Below are 27,492 nucleotides of genomic sequence, written 5' to 3' on the forward strand. Positions count from 1 at the left end.
CTCCCTATAGAAACAATTAGAATGTTTGCTTCTTCTTGATGATTTGATATGGGATTAAGGACGCAAAACTATTGTCTCTCTCTCTCCTGCTCACTAGAGAATTTACACCAAAAGGGAAGAAACCACCACAAACATAACAAACAACTTGGTTTGTGAGTTCTCCGTGTAGGGTTGCAGTTTTTCAAAAAGTGAAAATCCGGGCACTTTTACAGACGGCTGAATCCCGGCTATGTCTGGGAAATTCCAGATGTATAGCATCCTTATATTTCCTCCTCCTCTTCCCTCTTTCTTCTCTTGGTCTAGTACAGAGCTCACCAACACGGCTCCCAGAGATGCACATGTACCCACAGATATCTTCCCAGGTGCCCACGGGGCCTCTCCCCTCTTGGAAAGCAGATTTGAAAGGATTCTATTGCAGCCAATATAACAGGTTGTGTTGTGTGCTTGGTAAGCGTGTGGGACAGTTCCCCCAATTTGCAAAAGTGCTCACAGGCCCCAAAAGGCTGGACTCCTCTGGCCTGGTGGACAGTCTTTTGGAGGACAGGGTTTGCTTTTATGCCACTGTTTTGATCTTTTTAGGTGGTATTTTTGTTTTAACGGTATTATATTGTCCACAGCTTAGATATTTTTAAAGTGTCTTATAACTACTTTGAAATAAATAAACTATACAGAGAGGGAAGAACTGTTTCTTTGTTTAATCACAACCGATCCAATAGCTTTGCTTCAAGGAATTTTGAAGCACTATTTTTAGAACAGGAAGCTTAAAGGTGAAAGCAAGTGAATGGAACGTAGGGTTGCCATATGTTTTCCTTTTTTCCAGACACGTCCTCTTTTTCAGGATTAAAATTTCTATCCGGGCAGATTTTTTAAATGTGGCAAAACGTCTGGGGTTTTTTGTTTACGGTAACCCAAGAAAAGTTTTCTAGTGCATTAGACTCAGATCTAAGGCACCTGGCTAAGCTAGTCTGCAGCAGAGAATTGCAACAGAGCAGCATCTTAAACTAGCTACATACTGTATAAATCCCTTCTCTTGTGACTGAACTAAAAGGATGCTGGCCCAGCTGCAAGATCTTGGAGAAGGAGTCTGGGAGAGCAAGAGTTAACAAGACCCTGCCCATAAGGAGAGCCCATATGTACATGTTAAACAGTTTAATACATTGTTCTGTGCACACTTAACGTTCACAGAGATGTGAACATGAGCCCAAATACTTTCATTTGGCAAATGTACTCATCAAAAGGCAGGAAAACCATTCCACCATTTTATTGAAAAAGCTGCATGGATAAACATTTTGTATGGGCACATAAGAACATAAGAGGCGGCTGCTGGATCAGGCCAATGGTCCACCTAGTGTAGCATCCTCTTCTTGCCTGTGGAAAGTCTGCAAGTGAAATAGTATGGTATTGTGTTCAGCCATTCATATATCTGCATATATTTGCATACGAATAAAACAATAGTTCTTGAAAGAGAAAAAAATCATTCTTCACTTTTAGTTGATGCAAAAAACAAGGAACAGTTTAGGGCATGTATTCTATACAATGCAGCAGAAGGAGGGAGATATCTTTAACATGGTATCAGCAGCCACCCCCAGTTGTTTGTTTTTTAAGTGCTCATATTAAAACTGTATAAAAATGTCTGGGTTCAATCCTACACGTTCCCAAAAACCTACAGATGTTGAATGTATTAAGAATATGCAACATCTTTAAGTTCTACTAGCCAGTGAATCAGGGGAATCTTAAACAGTGATTGAAAGCTTTTTAATTAGTAGTCTAGATAGTTCCACAGTCCTTCCCAGAAATAACTTGAGAATGGATCAGGTTTTGTTTTTGTTTTTAATGTCCTTCAGACAACATAATGTGGGCCCTAAATTGTGTCTAGTGTGAATCAGGCCTCCATTGCTGTGCCCCAACTTAAGCCCTCTCTCCAAACACCTTTCTCTGTTTACCTGGACTTGGTGGACCTGGGAGAGCATAGTTTGCAGCATTGAGGGCTGCCAGGAGTCATGGGAAAGGTAGGTTCCTTAATCCCCTGGATGCTTCTATATGGTGTGGAGGGCTCCACAGGTAAAACACCCTTTGTTAGGCCCTAGATATATGGCAGCACCATAAGAACTACATTCTCCATTGCTGCTAGTTGTGCAGTGTCTAGTGACTAATGGTGGCTGAAGTTCCTTTGGCGCTCTCCATGCTGCTGCCCATTAGCTTTGATGAGTTCAGGAAAGAAAGAGACAATGGAGACCATTCAAGAGAACCTGAAGAGAGATCCATGTCAAGACAGAGTGGTCTTAACTTGAGACTAAATCTAAGGAGAGCTCATCAGTGGAGCTGCCTCCATTGCATCCTCATCAAGTCGCCTGGCAGAGCTTTTTCGGGTTGTACGGGGCCTTTTACAGGCTGGGAGAACCAACGGTAGTTCGCTGTGACTTGTTTGCAAGGCATTTTGAGGATAAAATTGCTTGCATCCACTAAGACCATGAATCTGCTGTTATAGCAGATGAATCTCATGGGGTGTCCAGAGCATAGTCTAGTCCTCTTGTGTTGGATGAGTTTCAGTTGGTAAGGCTCGAGGATGTGGACAAGGTGCTCGGATTGGTCAGGGCAACCACTTGCGCTCCAGACCTTTGCTCCTCTTGGCTGATAAAAACCAGCAGGGAGGGAACAGCTGGCAGGGCCAGGGAGGTGATCAATCCCTCTTTATGAGAGGGGGTGGTCCCTGCCTGTTTGAAGGAGGCAGTGGTAAAACCAATCCTTAAGAAGCCTTCCCTGGATTTGGAAAACCTAAGTAACTTTCGAGCAGTTGCTAATCTCCCTTTCCTGAGCAAGGTTCTGGAGCGAGTGGTCGCAGACCAGATCCAGGTGCTTTTGGAAGAAACTGATTTTCTGGATCCATTTCAATCAGGGTTTAGGCCCAGTTTGGGCACAGAAACTGCTTTGGTCACCCTGTATGATGACGTCTGTTGAGAGAGACAAGGGAAACATGTCCCTGTTAATTCTCCTCGACCTCTCAGCGGCTTTTGATACCATTGACCATGATATCCTTCTAGAGTGGCTGTCCGAAGTAGGGGTGGGTGGCACTGCTTTGCGGTGGTTCCAGCCCTACTTGGATGGTCATTCCCAGAGGGTGTTGCTTGGGGAATGCTTTTCAACCCCATGGAACCTTCAATGTGGGATTCTGCAGCGCTCAATCCTATCTCCAATGTTGTTTAACATCTACATAAAACCGCTGGATGGGGAGTATGTTGTCAGCAGTACGCTGATAACACTCAGCTCTATTTCTTCTTTACATCTGCAGGTGAGGCAGTGGAAGTGCTGGACCAGTGACTTGCCTTGATAATGGACTGGATGAGAGCCAACAAACTGAAACTCAATCCAGATAAGACTGAGGGACTGTTAGTGGGTGGTTCCCTAGACCGGATGGGTGGGAGATTGCCTGCTCTTGATGGGGTTATATTGATGGGGTTACACGACCTATAACGCCTTAAACAGCTCAGAACTGCAATACCTCAAAGACCGCCTCTTTCCATATGAACCTACCAGGACCCTGAGATCATCTTCTGAGGTCCTCCTTGATGTACCGCCTCCTTGAGAGGTTCGGAGGGTGGCAACAGGAGAATGGGCCTTCTCTGCAGTGGCTCCCCGTCTGTGGAATGCTCTCCCCAGAGAAGTTCACCTGCCGCCTTCATTACACACCTTTAGGCGCCAGGCAAAAACGTTCCTTTTTAACCAGGCCTTTGGTTGATTTGATTGACATCTTATGCCCTTTTAAAATGTGTGGGGGGGTGGGGGTTATTGGGTGGTTGTTTTAATTTTGATTATGGATTTTGTGGTTTTATATTTTGATTTTATTTTGTAAACCGCCCCGAGACCTGCAGGTATAAAGCAATATATAAATTCAATAATCATAATAATCATAATAATAATCAGGTGTGCAACCCCCACTCCAACATCTGTGGTAATTCCATACCCTAACATTTTAGACTATTAATCAAATTGGGTAATCTACTAAAAATTGCAGCGACAGCACATAGCCTGGGTGGATAGATATATTTATGGGGGGGGGGGGGAGTTAATACATCAATAATATTTCACTTCCTGGCTTCTTGGAAGTGATATCTTTGATCACTTTTCTCTTGGGTTCTTTAGCAAGCCTCTTCCTTGGAAGAAAGTGTAGCACTGGAGGCTGGAGGAGCAGGGTTGCCTTCAGCAGAATTCATACCACCTTGATAGATGGTGTACTGCATGAAAGTTATGGCCTGAAACACACACAAACATACATGGTTATGATGGTGTCCTTTTTTTCCATGTCACCATGATCTAAACAATTGCTCTAAATTCTTAAAGCCCTCTGTAGCTGAACTCTACCAGTGCAGCTGATACCACACTGATAAGGAACAGGGTCATTCAAGCCTTTTGCAGCCATATCAAATGCTATTGCTGTACATGGGGGGTGCATGAATAAGGAACAGAAGACTTCCTAGGCTCCATCAGACTCGTGGTCCAGAACCATGGTCCTCTACTGTAGATAACAGCTGGCGATTCCAAGACAGCTGCAAAGGATCGCATGGGAGCCTGAAGGCATTTCTAAACCCCACGAGTCAATATCTCCTCTGTACCATATTTTCAATATGATCTGCTTAATTTCTGAGCAAGGCTTTCCAATGCTTACCCTCTCATTGTTACAGCAGACGGCCAGGCAGCCAAAATGTGTTGTGGAAACTGCAATGCAGAACTCCAGGGAGGTGAACAAGAAGAGGAGGATTCCGAGACCAGTACCTATTTGGTAGCTTAGCTGCAAAGCAGAGGAGCAGGTGACATGACAACACGGACACAGCTCTGGGTACTAGAAAATCATCTCAGTGGTTTCAACGCAGCTCATAAGAAAAATTCTGACCTGACAACACCAGTGAAAAATTCATGTGGAGAAGAGTTGGAGGCAGTGGCGACGACTATTTAGAATTGTTTGGGCAAGAGGTCATACTGACATACATCTGCCTCTTTGAATATAACACAGTAAGAAACAGGGCTGTGCAGCTGGGACCTTCTTAGTATGTTTGCATTTTGCAGCCTCACAAAGCAAATCTCCAGGCATACAGTGAATAGGATTTAGAAGGCCCCGATACGTGTGGTGCACACATAAGGCTAAAAACCTCATGTGTGCCTTGCCACCTGCATGAAGGCTGCTAATAGAGGATAGAACACAGAAGAACTATCCAGTGTACATTCTGATTGATTTATTATCAGGTTGTATGGCAGGTGAATCAGAAAAAAGTCCACTTAAGCTACACATATTAGTTTTGCTATTGACCCTTCTGTATCGTTGACATTTGCCTCACACTTTCTTTTCAAAAGAAGCAGCTAAAGAGAATATCTTTAGCGCTGCTCTGGTTCACCAGAAGCGGCTTAGTCATGCTGGCCACATGACCCGGAAGCTGTACACCGGCTCCCTCAGCCAATAAAGCAAGATGAGCGCCGCAACCCCAGAGTCGGTCACAACTAGACTTAATGGTCAGGGGTCCCTTTACCTTTACCTTTAAAGAGAATATCTGGGAGTTACTGTGTCAAAAAACAAAGACGCTATCAGCACTATACATTTAAAGCAGTACCATCCTACTTTAAACCATCACACCTTACCCAAAGAATCCCAGGAAGTTTTTTTTAAGGGTGCTGAGAGTTGTTTGTCTTCCCAAAGAGCTACAATTCCTAGAATTCCCAGAGGCTGGTCCCTTGATGTGGGAACTGCTTGCAGCACAAGCAAAGCTCAAGGTGGCTCTGGGTTTCTCTCCCTTTCTAAAGATTTTGCCCACAATGTCAACATTTTTTGGAACTTGTTCACTTACCTCACAATAATATTTGTCCTGATTAAGATGATCACAATTTTTACGAACAGAATTTAGGCACAGCTCCGTCAAATAGAGCATGATGCCAACTAATGCCATTATAGAACTTGTGATGTTCATTCCCACACTGCATTTCACCTGAAAGATACAATGAATCAGGAGACCCGAAAACAGAGGTCCATCTTCAAAGGCAAATAGTCTAATGAAGAGAGTCATACCCAAATGATGTGAAGAGAAATACCTGTTTTGCAAGAGGCCTGAGTTCAAGCTGAACTGAGGTTTAAATCAGAGGAAATAGAAATCTAAAGACCCATCTGAAGCAGTGTGAAGGATCTGTCAACCACACAAAACTGTACAGGCTTCCTATTGTTTGTATTTGTACTGAAGTTTGGAATGAACTAGTTCAGTCAAATGAAGTTCACTGAATTAGTTCAAAAATCTCTAAACTTCACCTGAAAGTAGTTTCCATAATTGCTAGGTGAACAGAACATGAACTAAGTTGAAACTGGAGGTGCAAGGGAAGGAAAGAAGCCCCTGGGCAGACATGGAGGGTACTATAACTGAGGACTCAGCTACACGGCCAAAGAAAAAACGCTTTATATGTGTTGTTTATGCATTCTAACACTAGATGGGGCTGTGGAGTCCCGTTTTTGTTAACCAGATTTCTCATACAAAATTTGCAACGCGTTTAACTGAAATGCTTCTTTGATGTGTCTAGATCCAGTCTGAGTCTATGAAACTGGATTTGATGTGCCAGGATAGCTGAGTTAGTTAGAGATCATGGTGCTGATAACACCAAGGTTGCAGGTTCAATCCCCATATGGGACAGCTGCACATTCCTACATTGTAGGAGGTTGAAGTAGATGCATAGTTCGCAGGTATGAGAACTTGCAAAGGGATGTCTGCAAAAGTGTTTCAGAAAACCCTCAAACAGCAGTACTTCAAGGACTGAGGTCTGTGTGTGTAGCTAGGCAAGCAAGGAGGGCATGTGTTCTACATAACAAATTGCCACGTCGTGCTCCCCTCTACCATGTAGCCAGCAAGCAACGGTTGACATTCTTAGCCCCTGTAAACTCTACCAGGCTTTTATGCCCCCCCACGATTACCACCTGATTTACTTTAGTTCTGCTGGATGTATTTAGGATTTAGAACCCCACTTATCTGGCAGCAAGTCCAGTTGAATTCAATTCAATCTACTTCTAAGTAGATGTGGTTAGGTTTGCACTGCAATTCGCATTGACGGATGGAAAGAGTATGCTGATGCTGCATAAGGGCACTTTTAAAAAGTTGGGTAACCCAAAGCAGGAGAGAAGTGACAGAGAAGCTATCCCTCAATGGGCTGCCACCTTTTCTGTGATTTCCTAGGGAGCTGCAGTGCCAGATGGCACGGCACTGAGGATCAAGCCAGTGGTGGAGCTTTATGCTCCAGCATCGGGGTGGGGGTGGAGAGCAGGCGGGAGTATGGCTGGCGTGCATCCTGGGAGCATGATGCATGTCCCGGGGCGTGGCGCCGCCTGCAGGGGGTTGACGCATGTCCCGGGGGCGTTACGCGCCGCCTGCAGGGGTGGGGTGCCCAGCGCGGGGGGGCAGCCATGATGGCACCCCACCGGGATATCGCTGTCGGGGGCGGTGCGCTCCTCCTGCACCCCTCTTCCTCCACCAGTGGATCAAGCCACAGACTCTTCTAAGAGCTGCTCTGGTGCTCAGGCAGCAAGGGGTCTGGGCCCTGGAACAACACCCCCACTTTGAATCTCATGGTAGCACCTTCCAGCCAGGATTGGGATCAAGAGGTGTTACTTGAAGGAGCCTCGGCTACCCTCTGTTCTAGGTTGGTTGCCGATCTCGAGCACCAGTCTTACAGGCTGCTTTGATTTACGATAAATGCACATCAGAATAGTGTAGACAGTTACTCTAGTGCCCCTCCAGAGAACCTTTCAATTGCACATTCGTTATTATTTGTTCTCATGATGCTGTTGGGTCACACGTGATCCTGCTTTCACATGTTTGCACGTGCAAATGTTTTGAGAAGTCAGACCGTATCGTTTCCGATCAGTGCATATCTTGTAACTTCCTGCTGACATCCTACAACTTTTTATACTGCAGGTGTTCTGGTTTACTTTTGTCCTGCTTTTGCTATGCTATAGCCATTCAGACGGCAATAGTGTAATAGCATTAGGGAAGCACCACAGAACAAACTCATGCAGAATAAACCCACCGCTAATACACTATTATTATGGCAAAACCATGCTGCAGAACCACCTGCAATAAAAAAATCAGTCTGGAGGGGGCCATATACCCAGACATGTAACAAGAAGGCTAAGTTATTTGTTTGTTTATACAGCAACACAAACGAGGAGGGAATGGTGTGTATCTCACCAGGCTTGTATTAAGATATTTCTCAGTTGACACAGCCAGGGATCCAGAAACAATGAACTATTCAGGAGAAGAAAAAGAAAAGATCATTTGGGTTGTTCACTAAAAAACAACAACATTTTCCTTAGTCCCAACATCTCAGTGCTTTGGGACTGATGTCAGATAATAGAATATTTTCTTCTTTTACCAAAGAACAGCCAACTATTGGCTTTCTGACTATCTCTCCAACATAAATGCATTGAAAACTGACAAGGAGATTTGTTCATTGGTTTTAATTAAAATGTTCTTGAACATGTGAATACGGCTTTGACATAAGATTCCCCTCTTCCTGTTGAACCATGTGTGCCAGTCCTTTGCAGTCCTATGCAGAGAACTAAGCACCATTGCTGCAAAGGCTTTGCCCAAGTTTTCCTGGATGGGGCATGATGACTTACCTGCCTCAACCAAAAGCATTGCTTTTGGTAAACAAATGGAACTAAAAAACTTTCTACATTTCTTGGGAAAGCCCTCCCGGGATAGTACAACTTGGTTTCAATCTGCACTATATATATTTAAAGCTGTGTTATAGTCGCTTTAAATAGTCATGCCCCTCTGTCAAAGACTCCTGGGAACTGCAGCTTGTCAAGGGAGCTGAGAGTTAAGGGTGTGGTGCACAGAGCTACAATTCTCCGAGTGGTTTAACAATCAGTTCCTCTTCCCATGGAACAGTGGGAACTGTAGGTCTGTGAAGGGAATAGGGGTCTCAGAGGTCTTAGCAAAGCATTTCTGCTTGCCAGACAGAACAACCCCTCCTCTCTTGCTCCCCTGCACTGTTCAGGGGGTTATTGTCACCTTTTTGAGCAAATCTGGGGAGGGTGGAGGCATGGGAAGGTGGAGAGCGAAGGAAGTCTCATTGTGCCAGTATGAATCCTGACACTGGCTTCCACTAGTGCAATAGCTTAGTTGACTCCAGCCTACAGACTTCACTTCTACATGAAAGAGTAAATGCTTTTGGGGACACCACTGGGGTGGAGGCAAGCAGGTTTCCTGCATGAGCACATTTCCTTCATCTATGTCTATTCCATTTCGCAGAACTATAAGGATATGTGTGTGTGCACACACATGCATGAGAGAGAGAGAGATTATGACTTATTTACTAGCTATTAGTTCTCAATACAAAAAAAGTCAGCAATTGAATAGGAACATAATGGAGACTTCCTCTCCAAGGTCAAAGCTGTGTGCACACATCATACACCTAAAGCACCCCCCCCCCGAAAAATGGGAACTGTAGTTTACCCTGCATGGAGCTACAATTCCTAGCACCCTTAAACTACAATTTAGGATGGTTGGGCGTGTGTGGAGGATGTGCTTTAAATGTGAATTAAATGTATGCTATGTATGCAGCCCTAAATTTCATGACCATGGACACTGAAACAGACTGGTCCTCAAAGACAAATAACCAACTACTTACAAATAGTCCAGCCCAGAATGGATAACCTCCAAGAGCAGCAAAAACCCTATGGTAAGGTAAAAGGACAAGGGAGACAGCCCCAAAGCCAATGTGTACCAATCCAATCATGATCTGGATAACCTGGGAGAGAAAATTACACAAACAAGATCAAACAGTTTCCTGAGCCCTGATAAGAGGTAAAAAACCCAAACCCCTGAATAATGACTTCAAGCTGCCCTAGATTGTGTGAGGAATATCCTCCTCTAAGTCCTTGTAATGGTGTCTGATAATTTGAACCTTTTCTATGGTTTATTCCTGTAGCTCGTGGCATCAATGAATGTGGCATAATTTGATATAAAGAGACCCCCATCATGGAGCTACCTTTAACCCTGGTTACTAATCTTTATTTTAAACATGCCCTGGAAGGTATGAGTAGATATCCTGACCTTGTAACACTTAATGTAAATATCAGCACACAAATTCTGTGTTACAGGGGTGCCAACCTTTTTTTGGGGGGGGGAGGTAAGCTCCACCCCACATAAAGTTGCATGCACAACATTTGAATGGCAATGCCCATCAACTGGGGGGCAGCCCCCTCAAATATTTTATTGGGGGTGGGGGCAAAAAGAAATCGGCCCCCGGGCATTGGCTCCTATGCTGTGTTACTAGTAATGTTCAACTATTACCTCCTGTAGGAAAGAATGGGGTTTTGCATTGAATCTTCCTCCAAAGGTAAACAAAATAGCAAACAGGCAGAAACTTGGATATAAACAATGGCATAAAGCAGAAGTTTTCAACCTTTTTGAGTCCATGGCTCTCTTGACCAACTGCATTCTTTCTGCAGCACCCCTGTGGGGCTCAAGAGCCCAGTTATGTCACCCCTTGCCTGCAGAGCTGGCAGCCTCTCACCCTTTTTCAAACACCCTCCCTTGTGGAGTCTTCCCTCAGCCTCCTCTCCTCTCCCCTAGCTGCCACCCTTGGTCTCTGAGCTGAAAACAGAGGTGCCTCCCTGAGGCACCATTCGCTTGCAGAGCTCATAGCCAGGGCTGTTGCAACAAACAGCTGCACAAGCCTTTGGGAGGCAGAGAAGTGAGAGGGCATCAGAGGAGGCAGGTAAGGAAAGAAGGACAGAGGCCAGTGTTGCCCGTGGCACCCATGACCATCATTCAAGGCACCCCAGGGTGCCATGGCACACTGGTTGAAAAGCACTGTCATAAAGGAATAAAGGACACTCATCCAAAAAGAACCTTCTTTTTTGAACATTGGTTCAACCCCCCCCCCCAAAAAACCCTTAAACCCCAGGTTTTCAGTGGTTGGGTAGCTGAAAGCTACACCAGGACCCCATCTTTGCTTCTCAATGATATCAAGGATCAGTTGTATGCTTCACTGAACACAGACCAAAAGAATGAGAGATATTTTTGTGTGTGGATGGCTTGTGCAGAATTTTAAGGGAAGAGCTTAACTCTTGCAGGAGGCACAGATTTCTGATCTCTGACTTTGTGTTTGATTAGGCCTCAGGATAAGGTATGCATTGCTTTTTCTTCATAGTATGGATACCATGGCAAATTGTCATGCCCACTCTTGAGGTTTTGGGGATAGTTAGGGATCCTATTTGCTCTCAAGATCAAGATGCATATGCTATGTGATTTGCTGCCCACTTATTGTGTAACTCTGCTGTCTGAAAGCAACACCCATATACTGTCACATTAATTTAAATTAATAAATCAATCTTTGTTTATTTCCTGGTGTATGAACTTCTTTATGGTACATAAGGTTAAGGGTAAACACATTTATAGCAGAAAAACATTGCATTCCAGCAAAAGTTCCTAAACCTCTTGGGGAATACACATGAGTGCTGGACACAAATGTGGGTTCAAACACACCCCACATAACACCCTGTTTTTCCACTGGCTGACAACATTATTTATATTCTTCTCCTTTAAAGCAAGGAGTAGTGTCATCACTTTGTGAAGTAAGGCTATGTCCCTAACAGTTCCACAATTCTGAAACAAATGGGTTCACTAACTGTGGTGCCAGAAATGTGATTTATTTAATTGAATGCTCTTGTCCGTTGATATACATTGATGCCTCTACCTGCCCTGTTAAGACTCGTATTTTAGAACACTGATCCCACATTAGAGGCAAAATCAGAGAGGCTCCGCTGGTTGAACACTTCATTGAACAAAACCACGCTTGTGATGTCTTTCACTTTTTTGTTGTAAAGCACATATCTTCAGCTCACTCGTTAATGTTAATGTGTCCAGATTACTTTCCCAGATGGAGTCCAAGTATATTTATAAACTCAATACACTAATTAAATTCAACATTAGAATTTGCAGGATTCATGTAATAACATGCAGCTGTGTTTGTGGGCTTTCCGCCGCTATGTCTTTAAATTCCACCACCATGTATCCTAAGGAGGTTTAACCAACTGAAGGATATCATGCTCTTTCTATGCTCCTCCCAATGGAAACATGCAGATGGGGACAGGTAAGTTTCTATAGAGATTTTTTGTATTAGTGGGACTGGGGGTATTAACTATGTATGTGTGAATAGACTACTTATTGTCTCACCTTTATTCTTGTAGATATACCCCTGCTTTAAGTCGTTTACATACTGTCTTCTCCTCTGATTTGTAGAGGAATATTGTCTTCTTGTAAACTGAACACTTTGCATTGCCATTTGCCAGGGACTAGTTCATCAGTAATACTCTTTACTTAAATATTCCATTGAATAAGTCACCCAGCCAGCCCAAACATTGTTAAATACATCTAACAAATCCACATTGGGTAAGAGAATAATTGAGACCATCCTTTGCATTACCCTCTTGAACCTGTTGATAAGATTAGTCTTTTCTGCACTGACATCAGTCTTGCAGGGAAACCACTGAACATAAGCAAATCTCAATTTCACTTACCCCCAGAGATTTGGTCTCTACATAGCGGAGTTTCTCCATGGCTCCCACCTGCCCGTTCTGCTGAGGCTGGTTATCAGGGCCTCCAAGCTGCTGACCTCCATAGAGAGCTGTCTCTGGTAGTTGGAGAACAGTATTTGAGGCCCCCTGGCCTGCCTGGTTTATGTTGTTACAATTTGGGGGAAGGAACACTATGGTTCTGTTAGCCATCGCTGCTGGATCTGTTGCCTTCTCTGAGATGTCTGTAAAAACAACCCTCATCAACAAATAAATGAACTGAGGCTGTAAAATGGAGGGGTGGAAATGGAAGCAAGAGGAGGATGTGAACAACCAGGTGTGAAAGAGGACAGAGTGTGAAAGAAGGAAGACAAAGAACTTAGAGGAAGCATGAAGGGCTGAATGGTCTGAGGAAGAGGAAATACTAATGTTCCTGCAGCTGCTACTCTACCATCTTACTTCTCTGTTTTATTTAATTTCATTGTACACAGGTTGTACATTGACAATAAAGGTATTATTAACACACACACACACACACACACACAGCCAGAGGCATCAAATTGTGCCCAACATTGGAAGGTAAGAGAGAGGAGGATGGACGGGACGAGCTGGGTGGAAGGGCTTGGCCTCTTCCGCCCCCTCAAGATTGGGGTTACCCAGCCCCATCCCAAAGACTTGGTGGGGGGGAGGTTGAAGATGCCCTGGCCCTATAGACCTTGTGCCTAGGCATTTAACACTTCCACCTCCAGTTCTCCTTTCCCACCAGGTCTGCTGTTGAGCCACGAAGACTCACTGAGAGAGAATCACCCTGCACGGAAGCTATAACTGCTTAGAAACTTGAACACCTACTCGAGTAAGCACAACTGTTGTGGGTGCATTCACTTGAGGGTAGCCCTTTGTACTGGTTATCACAAGCACCCTGTTATTCCTTCAAGCTTTTCAGAACTGAGCCCTGGATCAAATCAAGCACACACACCCAAATTCATTTAACTCAGTCAAACTGTACTTACACAGCACTTCTTGATGAGCTTCTTCTCAGCCTGCCAGGGTGAATGGGATGCTGAGAATAAAATGGAAGTGGGGTGGTATTTATTCAGTTTCAGGCAGAACCTATTCAAGATGTGGTCACATCATCTACCAGCACAAACCACCTGTGCTTCCTTACACAGGCCCTGGAAACATTGCAGCCATCCATTCTTAACCAAGTTATTGTAAGTGAAGTCAAAGCTGTAATATCTTCAAAATAAGTTTCCAGGTGTTCTTCCTCCCTGCAGAAGAATTGTTAGCACAATAAGATCCTTTTTCCAACTGTCAATTTACATGCTCTTTTCACTTAAAAACTTGTAGTGAGGGTCAGCTGACAGATGTCTGTTGAGTTTCTTATCAGAAAGTTCACAATATTGATAGTACTGAATGCCCCCATACCTTCTGCCATTGTTGTGATCAAGGTATTAACAGACAATTTAATTTGATTGAAAATTCTTTAGTTAATTATCATAGCTAGTATTCAGCACCCTGTACTGATTATTCCACTACAGCTGAGCTAAAATTTCCCAACAAATAATTTTCTGACAATTTTTTGAAAATTTCCTTTTTTAAAAACTCCTCCTGAGCTATTACAAAAAATCTTGTCCTTCCTTAGAGACTATTTGGCAAAATGGCCTTCCTTAGTTTGCCATTCTTGAATTTTGAACACAACGGTAGATTAATTTTTTAAAAAAAAAATGTTTAAGATTATTTTAGTATTTAAAAAAAAAAAAATTAAAAAGATTTTTCACTAATAAAATACTCTTTTCAAATATTTTCCAATATTCACTTAAGAAATCAATTCCCCCCCACCCTTCCATGGTTTTCTCATGTTTATCATTTGCTGCTGCATATTATATTTAATCTATACCTTATTTTCCCAACTTTATTTTCAAAATAACTTTTACTGCTGAACTTACTCCAAACCTGCTAGTGTACTCACATGTTTACAATAATTTTTAAAATAATCTACAAACATTTTCCAATCATTCTTAAAGGTTGCTTCGTTTTGTTCTCTGATTTTACTAGTACAGCAATATTTTAGAATTGTCTGGGCTTCCCTGCTTCCTCTTAGTCCATTGCTTCCCTCATCCATCCACATGAACTAACAACAGTCTCATTCAACTTTAAGTGAGCTGAAACTTCTCAGAATAAGTTTTAAAAACAACAACAATAACTGTTCATAAATTTTACCAACCCTCACAAGAATATTTGACAACCCTTCCTTTTCACTCTTTCCAAATGTCTGCACAGGTGTTCAGTAGTTTAGGATGCAAAAAAGGGAGAGTAAAGGACCCCTGGATGGTTAAGTCCAGTCAAAGGCGACTATGGGGTGTGGCGCTCATCTCGCTTTCAGGCCAAGGGAGCTGGTGTTTGCCCACAGACAGCTTTCCAGGTCATGTGGCCAGCATGACTAAACCGCTTCTGGTGCAATGGGACACCATGACGAAAACCAGAGTGCACGGAAACACCGTTTACCTTCTCACCACAGTGGTACTTGCACTGGCATGCTCTTGAACTGCTAAGTTGGCAGGAGCTGGGACTGAGCAACGGGAGCTCACCCCATTGTGGAGATTCGAACTGCCAACCTTCTGATTGGCAAGCCCAAGAAGCTCAGTGGTTTAAACCATAGTGCCACCCGTGTCCCCTCCTAATCCAAACCATGTTCCAAGTAGCCATTCCACGAATCTGCTTCTCTCCAAGACACAGGCCATTTTTTTCTACAAAATATTATTGCATGAAAAATATTCAAGCTGTGCATGAACTCGAGGTTGTTTTCTGTACTTGACTTTGCATCAAGCTCTTTTGTTGAAAAGCATGAGAAATTCTTTTAATAAGTGCTGTAGCAAGATGCCCATTCCCCTTTTTCACTGCTTTAGTTGGTGCTGACTAAAGGAGCAATTTTCACTATTTTCAGGAGACAGGGGAAAGTTCAACAGCAGGGGACTCACCAGTCCTCCTCTGTCTCCTTCATTCCGCCTAGGGCCAAGCTGAAATTTCTCTAGTGCCCCAGAACAATGCAGCTTGACAACAACATAATTATGTGGGACATCTTGCATTTCTTAGTACAGAAAGAATGGATCTGATGTGTAGAGATTTTTCCTGTTCTGATTAATTCAAGAGTGTTCTAGAAGGTTTCTTTCTATGTGAAAGAAACAGGCAGAAGGTTTCTGTTGTTTGGGTTATCCCTTCTGAGAAACTGAGTACAGCTAGTTTAAACTGCTTCTGTTATCTTTCTCTCAAGGTCATGTTGACTATAATAGTGAGGTCAGAAGGAGCCTGAGCTTTCACTCACTTTCTATCTCTCTTCCTTCTGATGTGGCGTTGTGTACATAGTATGCTTAGTGTTAGGTTTTAGCCTTGTTATAAGTTTATAAGTTTTTGTAAGTGCTGCAACTGGATTTTTTATGTGCCAATCCTGAATGTATTGGATTTCTGACCATTATGCTCATTTGCCTTCAGTAGCAGTAAAGCTCTGCTGGATGAAGTACAATTGCCTCTGGTCTATTTTTTGGGAATCCTGGAATGTGTTCAAGTTTGTCCTCCTCCACACAGCACAGCATTCTGGTGGGTGGGTGGGTGGGAGGGGGATTCTATTATCTCCCCATCCCAACTGTTCCACAAAATGATGCTACTTTATGACATAGGCAATCTGAAACCTGAAGATTGAGACCCAAGCTATCTTGAATGTCTTATTTTGAACTACTTTGTTTTCTTTCTTATCTTATCTTTATTATTGTTATTATTATTCAAACAAACAAACAAGCAAGCAAGCAAACATAACATCAGGCTAAGAGTAATAATAAGAACAGTCATAAAAGCAGGAAGAATAAAATTACAAGATAATAAAATCATAATCATAATAGAAAGCTTAAGAAAGAATGATGGGTGTCTATATATTCCATAGTGGAACGCAAGGTTCATATTTGTACCAAACATAGCAAATAATCATTAATGTCAACAAATAAACTCATATTTAGTGGGAATGTGCCATCCATGAGATTGCAACAGAAGGATGGATTTGTACATTTCAGTTCTCTCAGTGTCTTATATTCTAATATTAATTTCAGTTCACATTTGTGCATCAATTTGTGATAATTATTATTTTTTAAATACTCATGAAAATATTGCAACATTTTAGTGCAAATTTCTCATAATATACACATTTTTATGAGTTTTAAAGTACAGATTTTTGCAAAAAAATTCTCATAATAAATTTTTATATAGCAATTTCACTAATATTTTAATGCACATTTCTCCCTAATATATACATTTTTATAAGCATTATTTGAGGGGAGAAGTGCATCACAAAATTTAGAAAAGTGTGAATTTTGAAGGATGACAGTGGTTGTTTTTGTTTTTGGTTCTTATATCATTTTGGAAAATGTGAATTTGATAGGCTTTAAATGTGAACTGAATCAAATTTTCCCTCCATCCCTAATAAGAATACATATGCCATTCCTTCTAGTATTTAACCCAGAGAAGCTAACAGGAGAAGCAGTAAAAACAAAACAAAACAAAACAAGGTGCAGTATAATCATAAATGTACAGGTGAAACAGATTATTAAAATATGTCACACAGAGGTTGGAAGATTTTACACATTAAAAACTAGCAGCACTAAAACAGAAAGATGTTATGTGATAGAAGGTTGTCCAGACAAAAGCATTTTCAGTTTGTGCTGGAAAGATGTAGGCAGATGTCGACAGGGAGAGCATGATAGCATATAAATCTTCTGTGCAAAGACACATTTGCAGGTATCCTCCACCATCCCACCCCTGAAGATGACTCCCTGGTGAGACAGTTAACACAGCATCCAATATCGTTAGCCAAGATCGCTAATTCTATTAAATCATTCAGAAGCAGAAGCAGCATAAGTTTACTCTTGTAAAAGAGAATTGTCTAGCAAGACTGTGGAATCGTAATCATAACAACATACATAAGGAATGCTCTTGGACCAGACTAGTTATTTCCCAATCTGATGCCTCTCCAAAGAGATCTGCTCAAGAATGATAAACATGGACTTGGTTTCTTAGGCACTGAAATAATAAGATGCAGCATAAGATACCATGTTGTTAGGAGTTTGGGGAGGGCAGACCCCCCTCCCCTAATCTCTACGTTCAGTGAAGGGTCAGACATTGAGCAGACTCATATATTGATGAATTTAGCCAGGGCTGGGCATAACACCAGGATAACTTCTTCATGAGCCTGCAGATGACTTGCTGAGGATGGTTTGTTGATGCAACACTGGTGCTGATGGACTGCATGCCATCAGCCAGGAAGAAGGCTCTGCCAAGCACACAGGGAGAAGTTGCCAGGGTAGCAGGGAGTATGAGTCACCACAGGGAGCGGTGCCCTTTGCGAGAGGCTTTTGAAATGGAGGTTACAGAGAGACTGGAAGCAGAAGGGGAGGAGTTGTTTTCTACAAAGGCTGCTGAGAACAAGATGGAGGAAGCAGGCAGAACTTCATGTGGGAGGCTGCCCTGCGAGGCTGGAGGCCATGACTGGCTGCTGCTCTGCTTTGGATGCAAGCTTGCTGAAGCAAGAGAGGAGCAAGAAAAGAAAACGCTTGGAATGTAATGTTCTTTTTTAAAATATTTTTTATTTATCAAATTTTTCAAAAATAAGAATAAAGGAAAAACATTCCATCCAAAATTTACATCCAGTTCTAGTCTTCATGCTTTTAGACTTCCCTCAGCCTGTCTGGAAATTTTCCATATTATCACAATTATTCACATTTCTTCTATCATATTGTTTTTTAACCCTAACCATAATAATCTTAACAAATTTATAAAACAATATTTCTCTCCATTATTATCACAGAGCTTCTTGAAAACCTACAAACGTTAATTGTCCTTCACATATAGAGGAATGTAATGTTCTGCCCTTCTTCCATCGAAGGCTTCAGATGTAAATATGTGTAAAATAAACCATATTTCTTATCATCTCCACTGTGCCTCATTCCAAAGGAACACAAGCTCTAAAGTGCCAAGACTTCTGGAATCTCTTGTAACAATATAGTTTATGCAACATCTTGCAAAAGTAGATAATCAGGAAGCCTGTTATCTGTTCTACTTCTTTCTTTTCCCTTTGTTGGAATTATACAATTTCAAATGTTATTTACTGTTTGTGTTATGACAGTACAGTCAAACCTCTTCTTATGCCCGCCTCCGCTCGTGTCCATTTCGCCCAACGTCCACGGCAAACCCGGAAATAACCAGCGGGTTTGCCACCAGTTGCACATGCGCAGAAGTGGGCAATCGCCGCCCATGCCTGGGCACAACGGCGCCTCTCCCAGCGACCCATTTTGACTTCCGGACGGGCCTCTGAAATGGACTGTGGTCGTGAGTAGAGGTTCCACTGTATGCTATTGTGCATTTTTATTGGTTATTTTCTTATCATGTAATAATTGAGAGTAGGGCGGGTGGAAGTGAGATCATTCTCACCCATTAGTTAATATGCTGAATTGAATTTTCCACACACTCAGACATGAGCAGGCAGCTTCTGTTCTATAGAAGGTAGAGGCTTCTAAATGTGGCCAAAACACCCTGTTATTCAAACCTTGCAGAGCTGTGCCCTAGATGAAAATTATTTGACTTCCTCTGAAAGTACTGATGTACATTTCTTGTACATTTAGTACACTTCTTGGTGTTTTTGTTCTCAGCCTCCAAGCATATGTACAATCTCACCAAGAAATAATAAGAAGTGAAAGCAGTGCTTCAGGTGGTACTAAAGAGGAAGCAGGATGGCTTTTAAAAATATGTGCAAGAACCACAATTACCACACCTGACATTTTCTAGAAAATGTCCTACAGGAAAAACACTAGAAACTTAAGAGTAGGCTCAGCCAGGCGAAGGCTTAAGATCACAAGCTGGTTATTTAAATATCATAAATGTGTTGTTGGCAACAGGGTTCCCCTCCCCAAAGGGTAAATCTGGATTAGATGGGTTAAAAATACAGGCTAACTGATGATGTCATGTGAGTGCTGTGAAAAACTTGCATGAGGGGCACCGATCTCAACATAAACACCCATCTAGAAGCACCCTTAGACTGAATTTGAGCACTGATTCTTTGCTTATTCAGAGATATTCTTTTTTCATCTTACCATACAGCAGTACCTCGTGTTATGTACTGAAGTTCTCACCCTGGGCCAGCAGGGGGATACTGTAGATAGTTATGCAAATGAAGGATCGAAAGTGACGTTCAGTGATTGGATAGTTTGTATGCAAATGAAGGATCAAAAGTGACGTTCGGTGATTGGATAGTTTTAGAAAGTTGTTACAGTAACGAGGTTCTGGAGTTCTATATAAGCAGGCTGACTGAGCTCTTCAGTTCAGTTCTGTTCCAGCTTACAAATAAAGAGCTGCTTTGGAGAAATCGCTCTGTCGTCTGCTATGTTCGCCCACAACTTAACACTGGCGACGAGGATGGGATCGATGGACATCAGAGCACAGCCAGATGCGGCCACCCTCTGAACTGAGCTGAATCACTGAGCGAAATCACTGAGCGAAATCACTGAACAGAACCAATTCAGAGCTGACTCTTCTGGCTAGAGCACGGTGTTCCATCCATCGCCCTTCACGCCAGCATTGGAATCATGGCTTCACTTGTGCCTCTACCGCTGTTTGCGCCAGCCTCTGAATCATGGGACTCCTACCTCGCTCAGTACAGGCTAACTGATGATGTTATGGGAGTGCTGTGAAAACTTGCATGAGGGGCACTGATCTCAACATAAACACCCATCTAGAAGCACCCTTAGAGTGAAGGGTGGGGGTGGGGAACCAAGTACACCTTAACAAAATTTGCCATATACTAGTTCCCCAAATCTGGGCGGACTAATTTGCATGATATGCAAATTATTTGCTAATTATACAAATCATGTGTTGGGCTAGGAAATGTTTAAACAGCCACTCTTAGCTCCCAGACTCCAACGCCAAACCATTTCTTGAAACGGATGGTTCAGTTTTCTTTGACACTTTTGGATGCAACATGTATTTGAACTGTGGTTCGGGGGGGCTTGGCCCCTGATGTGTGCCTGCCAGGTGCCCTGATTCTCCAGCCTCCCAGGGCAGTGAGTCTTTGAAACTAAGAGCCTCAGTGTGTCTCTTGGGATGTCAAGTACCCTTTCGTCCCCAATCTGTGCTCAAGCCAGCAACTGAGTGCTGCTGTGTTGTCTAATTCAACCCCCCTTAAAAGAAAACTTCTTGCCCTTCGAGTTTACGCATGTATAGTAACAGATGTGAAAAGTCCTAGTCCCATTTTTGCTCCAATATGTGTGGTGGTCAGGGGTAGAGCCAGGCGGTGGAATCACACTCGTCTTCAACATGTTCACTCCTCACCTCAGCTGTATACAGTGGTACCTCAGGTTAAGAACTTAATTCGTTCTGGAGGTCCGTTCTTAACCCGAAACTGTTCTTAACCTGAAGCACCACTTTAGCTAATGGGGCCTCCCGCTGCCGCCGCCGCGTGATTTCTGTTTTATCCTGAAGCAAAGTTCTTTTTTTTTTTTTAAAACAATTTATTGGGTTTTACAATAGAAATAAACATAATAAACAATATAACATTTGTCTTAACATAATTTCACATTTTCTTTGGACTTCCTCACATCTCCCGCTCCCACTTTCATCGTTATAACATTTTGTCAGCAATTTATCATCTTATTTAGATTCTTATATCCCTTCTATGTTTCATAATCTTATAGTTCTCGAAAGGGGTTAAGTTTTCACAATCTTACTTATTTTCTTAAAAGTTTTCACAATCTTACTTATTTTCTTAAAAACTTCTAAATTTAGTGGTGCTCAGTTATTTTGGTCTAGCATCTTATTTAGCATTCACTCAAATTACAATGTTTTTGTAAATAATTCTTAAATTTCTTCCAATCCTCCTCAATCCTCTCTTCTCCCAGGTCACGAATTCTGCCGGTCATTTCAGCCAGTTCCATGTAGTCTATCAGTTGCATCTGCCATTCTTCCAGTGTGGGTAGATCTTGAGTTTTCCAGTGTTTTGCGAGAAGTATCCTTGCTGCTGTTGTTGCATACATAAAAAATGTCTGGTCCTTCTTTACCACCCCTTGGCCGACAATACCCAAAAGGAAAGCCTCTGGTTCTTAACCTGAGGTACTATTTCTGGGTTAGCGGAGTCTGTAACCTGAAGCGTCTGTAACCTGAAGTGTTTGTAACCCGAGGTACCACCTGTACTCATGTTTGCTCCATGCTTATAATCGGCTAAGATCCAGCTTCTTTGACAACTTTTAGAAGTTGTGGTTCTCTTGACTGGTTTTGTTGTCCTTGTTCTTGCTTCTGCGAGCTTCTACAAGTCTATCCTACCTAGTGGAGATAGGATAGGCAGACACTTGGAAAAACAACTTTCGAGTCCTTCAGCTGAAGTGCCATGCACAGGGGAGCCTATTAAACACTTTGCTGGATTTGTGGTCCTTGGAAGAAGACGAAGCTGTCTTCCCACATGCCTGCCTCACAGCTCTGGAACAGTCTGGGCAAGAGCCTGCAGTATTTACATCTAGCCTTGCCTATAGCCTGTTGTGGAGCTGCGAAAGAGGCAAGCATTGGAGAGACAGCTTCATTTCCCACCAGCGATTAAGGCCCCAAATACAGGAGAGTCTGTGTCCATCAGAACTTGTCCAGGGAGGTACAGGCATCTAAGCATCTTTAGCAGCTTTTCGTGATACTGGTGGCACTATGCTCTGTGTAACCAAGTAAGGTGGTTTTATGTTTACTGAAAATAGATGGGATAGTTTTAGATCCTCCTTAACGAAGTAGGAGAACATATTACTCTATCCCAGCTCTATTTGAGCACTGATTCTTTGCTTATTCAGAGATATTCTTTTTTCATCTCACCATACAGCGGTACCTCGGTTTCAGAACAGTCCTGTTCGGTTCGGTTTACGAACTCCACAAAACCGGAAGTAGTAACCCAGTTTGCGATCCTCCCTGGACCTCAGTCTAAGAACGGAAACTGAATGGTGGAAAAGCACCGGTGGTGGGAGGCCTCATTAGGGAAAGCGCGCCTCTGTTTAAGAATGGTTTTGATTTAAGAATGGACTTCTGGAACGGATTAAGTTTGTAAATGGAGGTACCACTGTATTTATTTTCCAATTAACTGCTCACTTTCCCCCTTTCTACTTGTAGACTTAGATGAGATAAATAAACTAATGGTGAAGGATAGAAGGATCTGACAATTTCTGTTCCCTCAGTTTCTCTTTATCCCAATCTGAAATTCATTTCTCCACATTTCTGCAGCAATCCGCATTAAGAAAATCCTCAGGAACATTCTTCAATATTCTAGTGTGAATTTCTCCTAATAAACATGTTTATTGTATGCAGTTTTGCCTAGTGTTTACATTTTTGCAAGCAATTGCTCCAAATATAATGCATTTTTATTTGATTTTCACAAATATATCCAGTATAATCAATGTCCCCCCCCGGGGGGGTAGTCAAGGGTACACAATACCAACACCTCTTTTTGTTGTTGTTAAAAAGTGTGGCACTTACTGTAGCAACTTCATTGTGAGTATCAGAACCTGTTTTCTAGGGGGAAAGCACAGATTAAAATGCACTTTCTCCTAAAATATGCAGTTTTGTAAGCATTCATTAATTGGAGAACTGCATCACAAATTTCATATACGTGAGAATTTCAAAGGATGTATGTGTTTTGGTCAGGTGCACTGAGTTCTGCCCAACATTGTGGGCGCCTGATGGAGTGCCCCACTGCAGCACATGACACGTTGGTTTACCCAGCCAGGCACCCACCATGAAAGTTTTGTGGGTGCCTCAGCCCCCCCCCCCCGGCCTATGGTTTCAGTCATTTTTATCTGATTCTCACAAGCAGAAGACAGGGGCAGAAAATCTGTACCATAAAATGGCATGTGAGATTTCACATTGTTGAACTTTTGCCCATACACAAAATTCCACATCACTGGCTGCAGTCATGTGCATGAACAGTAGCGTATAGGGAAACTAGGGAACATGGGAACTACACTTTCAAGCTTTCATTGCAACCCTTGACGCTGCTACATGGTGGGGAGTTATGTAGGTAGTAGAGCTTTCATTAGATCCTTTCTGAGCAAGTGCAGCAGAGTCTAGGGATGGTAGATGTGGAACTACATTTTCCATGATGCCTGGTGGCCTTGAATATAAAGTAGAATCAGCCCCAAATTAGGGACTATGAAAGGCAACAGAATCCATAGAACATGAGAAGTCAGGGAATGAGAAAGAAGCTACAGTAGAGGAACCCAAAATGGAGCCATTAGAGATTGTTCTGGTGTCTGGAGGAATCTGGGTTTGAGTTTAAATGGATCCCCCCCCCCCCAATTATCCAGCCTTGGCCCATCCCTGTTAGATCTGGAAGACAGATATAGACATAATTGCAGGTATTGAGCAGAATCAATATTATTTTATTTCTGGAATTTTACTTCAGCTTGATTTCTGGTGAAGAACTTCCCATAACCTGTCTCTCTTTACTAACCATCAGCACTTGGAGAAAGCATTATATCAGAATAAGTTGGTGGAGCTGGATTGTTTTCAGCAGGGGCCACATCATCTCCAACGATAACAATGGGCACAAGGTCCATGTCCTGAAACACAGGGGAGGTAGATCATTCCAAGAATTTATTTTCATCACTGGCATCATCATGGTGACTGTCTTCAGTGCCAAGACCTTTATCTTCCTTAAAGTAATTATCCCAAATTATTACAAAGCAGAACTCTAACTGCATGGCTGATGCCACACATCTTCATTTGTAGGTATCTCCCTCCACACCAGACATTCTCAAAAATGCACATGGTTCTTATTATGTATTTAAGTGATTGCCGGTGTTTCTAAGCAGTGTACATAAAAATGTAAAAAGCATACAGCAGATAAAAACAATCCATGCAGAGGTTTTCTGGCTACGTCACCAAACAATGGTGGTTGCTCCTCGCTGCCCTCTGCAGGCAGCAAGGAGGTTCAGGCAGGGGGAAGCCAGGATTTATGAGGCAAAAATCCTGGCAATGTTCTCCAGTGGGGTCTGGGGAGCTCAACTGGACTCTAAATAAGAAATTATGTGGCTATGTGAGGAAATGATGATGATCATATGTTTGGAACAGGAGTGAGAAACCTGATTTTAAGAAATTGCATTAAATTAGATTAATTTGGTTTGATTTGTAATAATTTGGAAAATGGGGGGGGGGATTGGGAAAAAACCTCAATCTGTGCAGAAAGCAGGCTTGATGAGCCCACAGCTGATGGTGTGTGTATGACTTCAATCATATACAGTAACTGACCCTCAAGGAAAGCAGGTTTGAAGTCACTGCCCACCAGCTGATAGGTGATGACTTCAAGCCTGCTTATCAGTTGCACTTCAAAGCATGGTGAAGGGCCCTTTGCAAGCTCTACATCTTGCTTTGAAGTCCAGGCGATCATCACCTGACATCAATGTGACATCAGGTGATTGACAGGTTGGCACTCCCATCTACCTGTCAGATTTGGCCCACAAGAAGTATGAGAGATAAGGATCTGGTGTACTGGCCAGATCAGGTTCCCCATGTCTGATTCAGTAAGTATGAAACACCAGGAGCCACAGATGTAGAAGTGGAAGTGCCTCTCCTGGTGGATATATATCCTCTTTCCCATTCCCCCTTTAAGCTAGTATCACACCACAGATACCAGCTGAAGTTTCTGAGGAAGCTACAAATGCCTGATGCTAGCATAGCAGCATTTTTCATTCAGGTTCATTTGTTTGCATAGCTCAGGTGTGGTTTCCTCTAGACGCTGTTGGGCTGCAGTCTTCCAAAGTAACTACTCTATTCCGAACTTAAAAATGGAAAGCGTAATGCTGGTGGTCAACAAAAGAGGTTTAAAGACTCTCTCAAGGCAAATCTTAAAAAATGTCATATAAACACTGACAACTGGGAAACACTGGCCTGCGACAGCTCCAGTTGGAGAACAGCCTTTACCAAAGGTGTCATGGGCTTTGAAGACACTTGAACTCAGGATGCAAGGGAGAAATGTGCTAAGAGGAAGGTGTTAGGAGCGTCCTACTCTCGTGTAGGACCTTGTCAGAGACACATGCCCAACTGGCATGTTCTCTCCCTCCTGGTCGATCGTTCGGGAGCTTCAAAAGCTTTCTTTTGCCCAAACATCACAGCGACTATGCCAAAAGGCATTGGCACACTTAGGGATCCACAGAGTATTCACAGTTTGCGTAACAGAACCAATAGCGCAGCATTTTGGCTAATCTACTTTATTTACATATAATACACTCAGAGCATTTTGACTTAGCTCCTGGCTCTTTCTCATCAGACAGCAAAGAGAGAAAAAACAAAGGACAATAGTCCCACTTCACGGAACACAGTAATACCAAAACATCCTATCTTTGTCACTACCCACACTGTGGGATGAAAACATACACCGTCATGTGAAAGACAACAATCCCATGACTGCAGACACGGGGAATGAATCTCCAACATCAGGTACGCTTGGCAAATCCACACCATGATCAACTCCCGCCCGGAAACCAATGTCCCCACTGTGGAAGGACGTGCAGATCCAGAATTGGCCTCCACAGTCACTTACGGATTCATTGTTAAAACCATGTTTATGGAAGGCAATCTTACTCAGCTACGAGTGATTGCCAAAGAAGAAGAAGAAGAAGAAGAAGAAGTTCCCACCAATCCCAGCCAGCATGGCCAGTTGTCAGGAATCATGAGATTTGTAGATCAACAGCATCATATTGTCTAGCCCAGGCATTTTCATCTTACCAGCTTTCTAAAACAAATGCTTACCATCTTGTTACAGCAGGTTGCCTGACACCCGAAATGTGCTGTTGGAACGGTGATGCAGAACTCCAGCAAGCAGAACAGGAGATGCACAGTACAAAGCCCGTTACCTACTTTGTTGAAAAGCTGCAGAACAGAGAAGCAAGTGAAATGACAACTCTTATATCAGTAAATCAGTCGTGAGGATAAAATGGGTCTGAGGAGAGCTTCTTGGAGGAAAGGTGGGCTATAAATGTAAAAATTAATGAATTTTTAAAAATGCCTCTGTGAAAGGGTAGGACAGAAATGTTCTAAAATGAATGCACTAGCCTGGATAGTAAGACATCAGGAAGTAAGTTCACTATTGAGACTGTGTAGTATCTGGCGTTATGAGAATAAAAATGGGAGATTATCCTACGCTACATATCTCTGTGTCTTTTCTCATCAACAGAACCTCCTCTCTTCTCCCCAGTTTCTAACTTTCAGCCAACAAAGGGACTCAGTTGTTTTTGAACAAGGATGTCTCCAGATAGGCATCCTTCCAGGTTGGTGTTTCAGAAATAATTTTGAGGTGACATATGATGGCATAAGATGAGAGGCAGCCACCTGAAAATTTTCTCTGAAACACCAACCCAGGAGGTTGCCTATCTGGAGACATCTCTGTTCAGTTTCTACTTGCCTTATAGTAGGGAGAAGGTGTGGAAAGAGGTTCTAAGAAAACTCTCCACTTTCATGTGAAAGACCCAGTGTGGCTATGAGACTATAGCTACAATCGTATACACACTTACCAAAGTTTGAGGAGGCAAAGGGCAAGTATACAGACATCAGAAAGCCCAACCACTAGCTCATAACACCATCAAGTTTGAATACTGGGAATGGGATGGGTGCTCAACCATGGATTAAAATATTGATTTCTCAATTGATTTCCATAGGACGGTTCTTAATTCCATCCCAACATTTATTAATATATTCCCGGTGTGAACCTGGAAAGGACCTAACCAGACAATTACGTGATTCTCTCTGGCCTTTTAATATCGAGGTGGGTCCTCTTTTGATAAGGAAATGTCGTGAACTGGAAAAATGAGAAACTGAAACAGACAGATTTCTCCATCCCTAGTCCCTGGGCATACCTTGGGTTTGGTTTCTTTGAAATGATGGTCAGTGGAAGT

At 42.6% G+C, this 27,492-nt stretch overlaps 1 protein-coding gene across 1 annotated transcript in view; it reads right to left on the reverse strand.

Annotated features, from left to right (window-relative positions):
• Positions 1-1,246: 1,246 nt before the first annotated feature.
• LOC308463508 (uncharacterized protein) overlaps positions 1,247-27,492 on the reverse strand; it is a 37,671-nt gene continuing 11,425 nt past the window's right edge. The window contains exons 6-14 of the mRNA XM_080981952.1: positions 26,351-26,470; positions 24,050-24,162; positions 12,554-12,971; positions 9,658-9,777; positions 8,211-8,267; positions 5,835-5,972; positions 4,664-4,786; positions 3,688-4,250; positions 1,247-2,687 (exon numbers count right to left, since the gene is read on the reverse strand). Coding sequence (XP_080838078.1) covers positions 4,137-4,250; positions 4,664-4,786; positions 5,835-5,972; positions 8,211-8,267; positions 9,658-9,777; positions 12,554-12,971; positions 24,050-24,162; positions 26,351-26,470 — 1,203 coding nt within the window. The 3' untranslated portion in view covers positions 1,247-2,687; positions 3,688-4,136. The remainder of the gene's footprint in view (positions 2,688-3,687; positions 4,251-4,663; positions 4,787-5,834; positions 5,973-8,210; positions 8,268-9,657; positions 9,778-12,553; positions 12,972-24,049; positions 24,163-26,350; positions 26,471-27,492) is intronic.

Source organism: Podarcis pityusensis (genome assembly GCF_964106645.2).
Source record: "Podarcis pityusensis genome assembly, chromosome: 1".
Lineage (NCBI taxonomy): Eukaryota > Metazoa > Chordata > Lepidosauria > Squamata > Lacertidae > Podarcis > Podarcis pityusensis.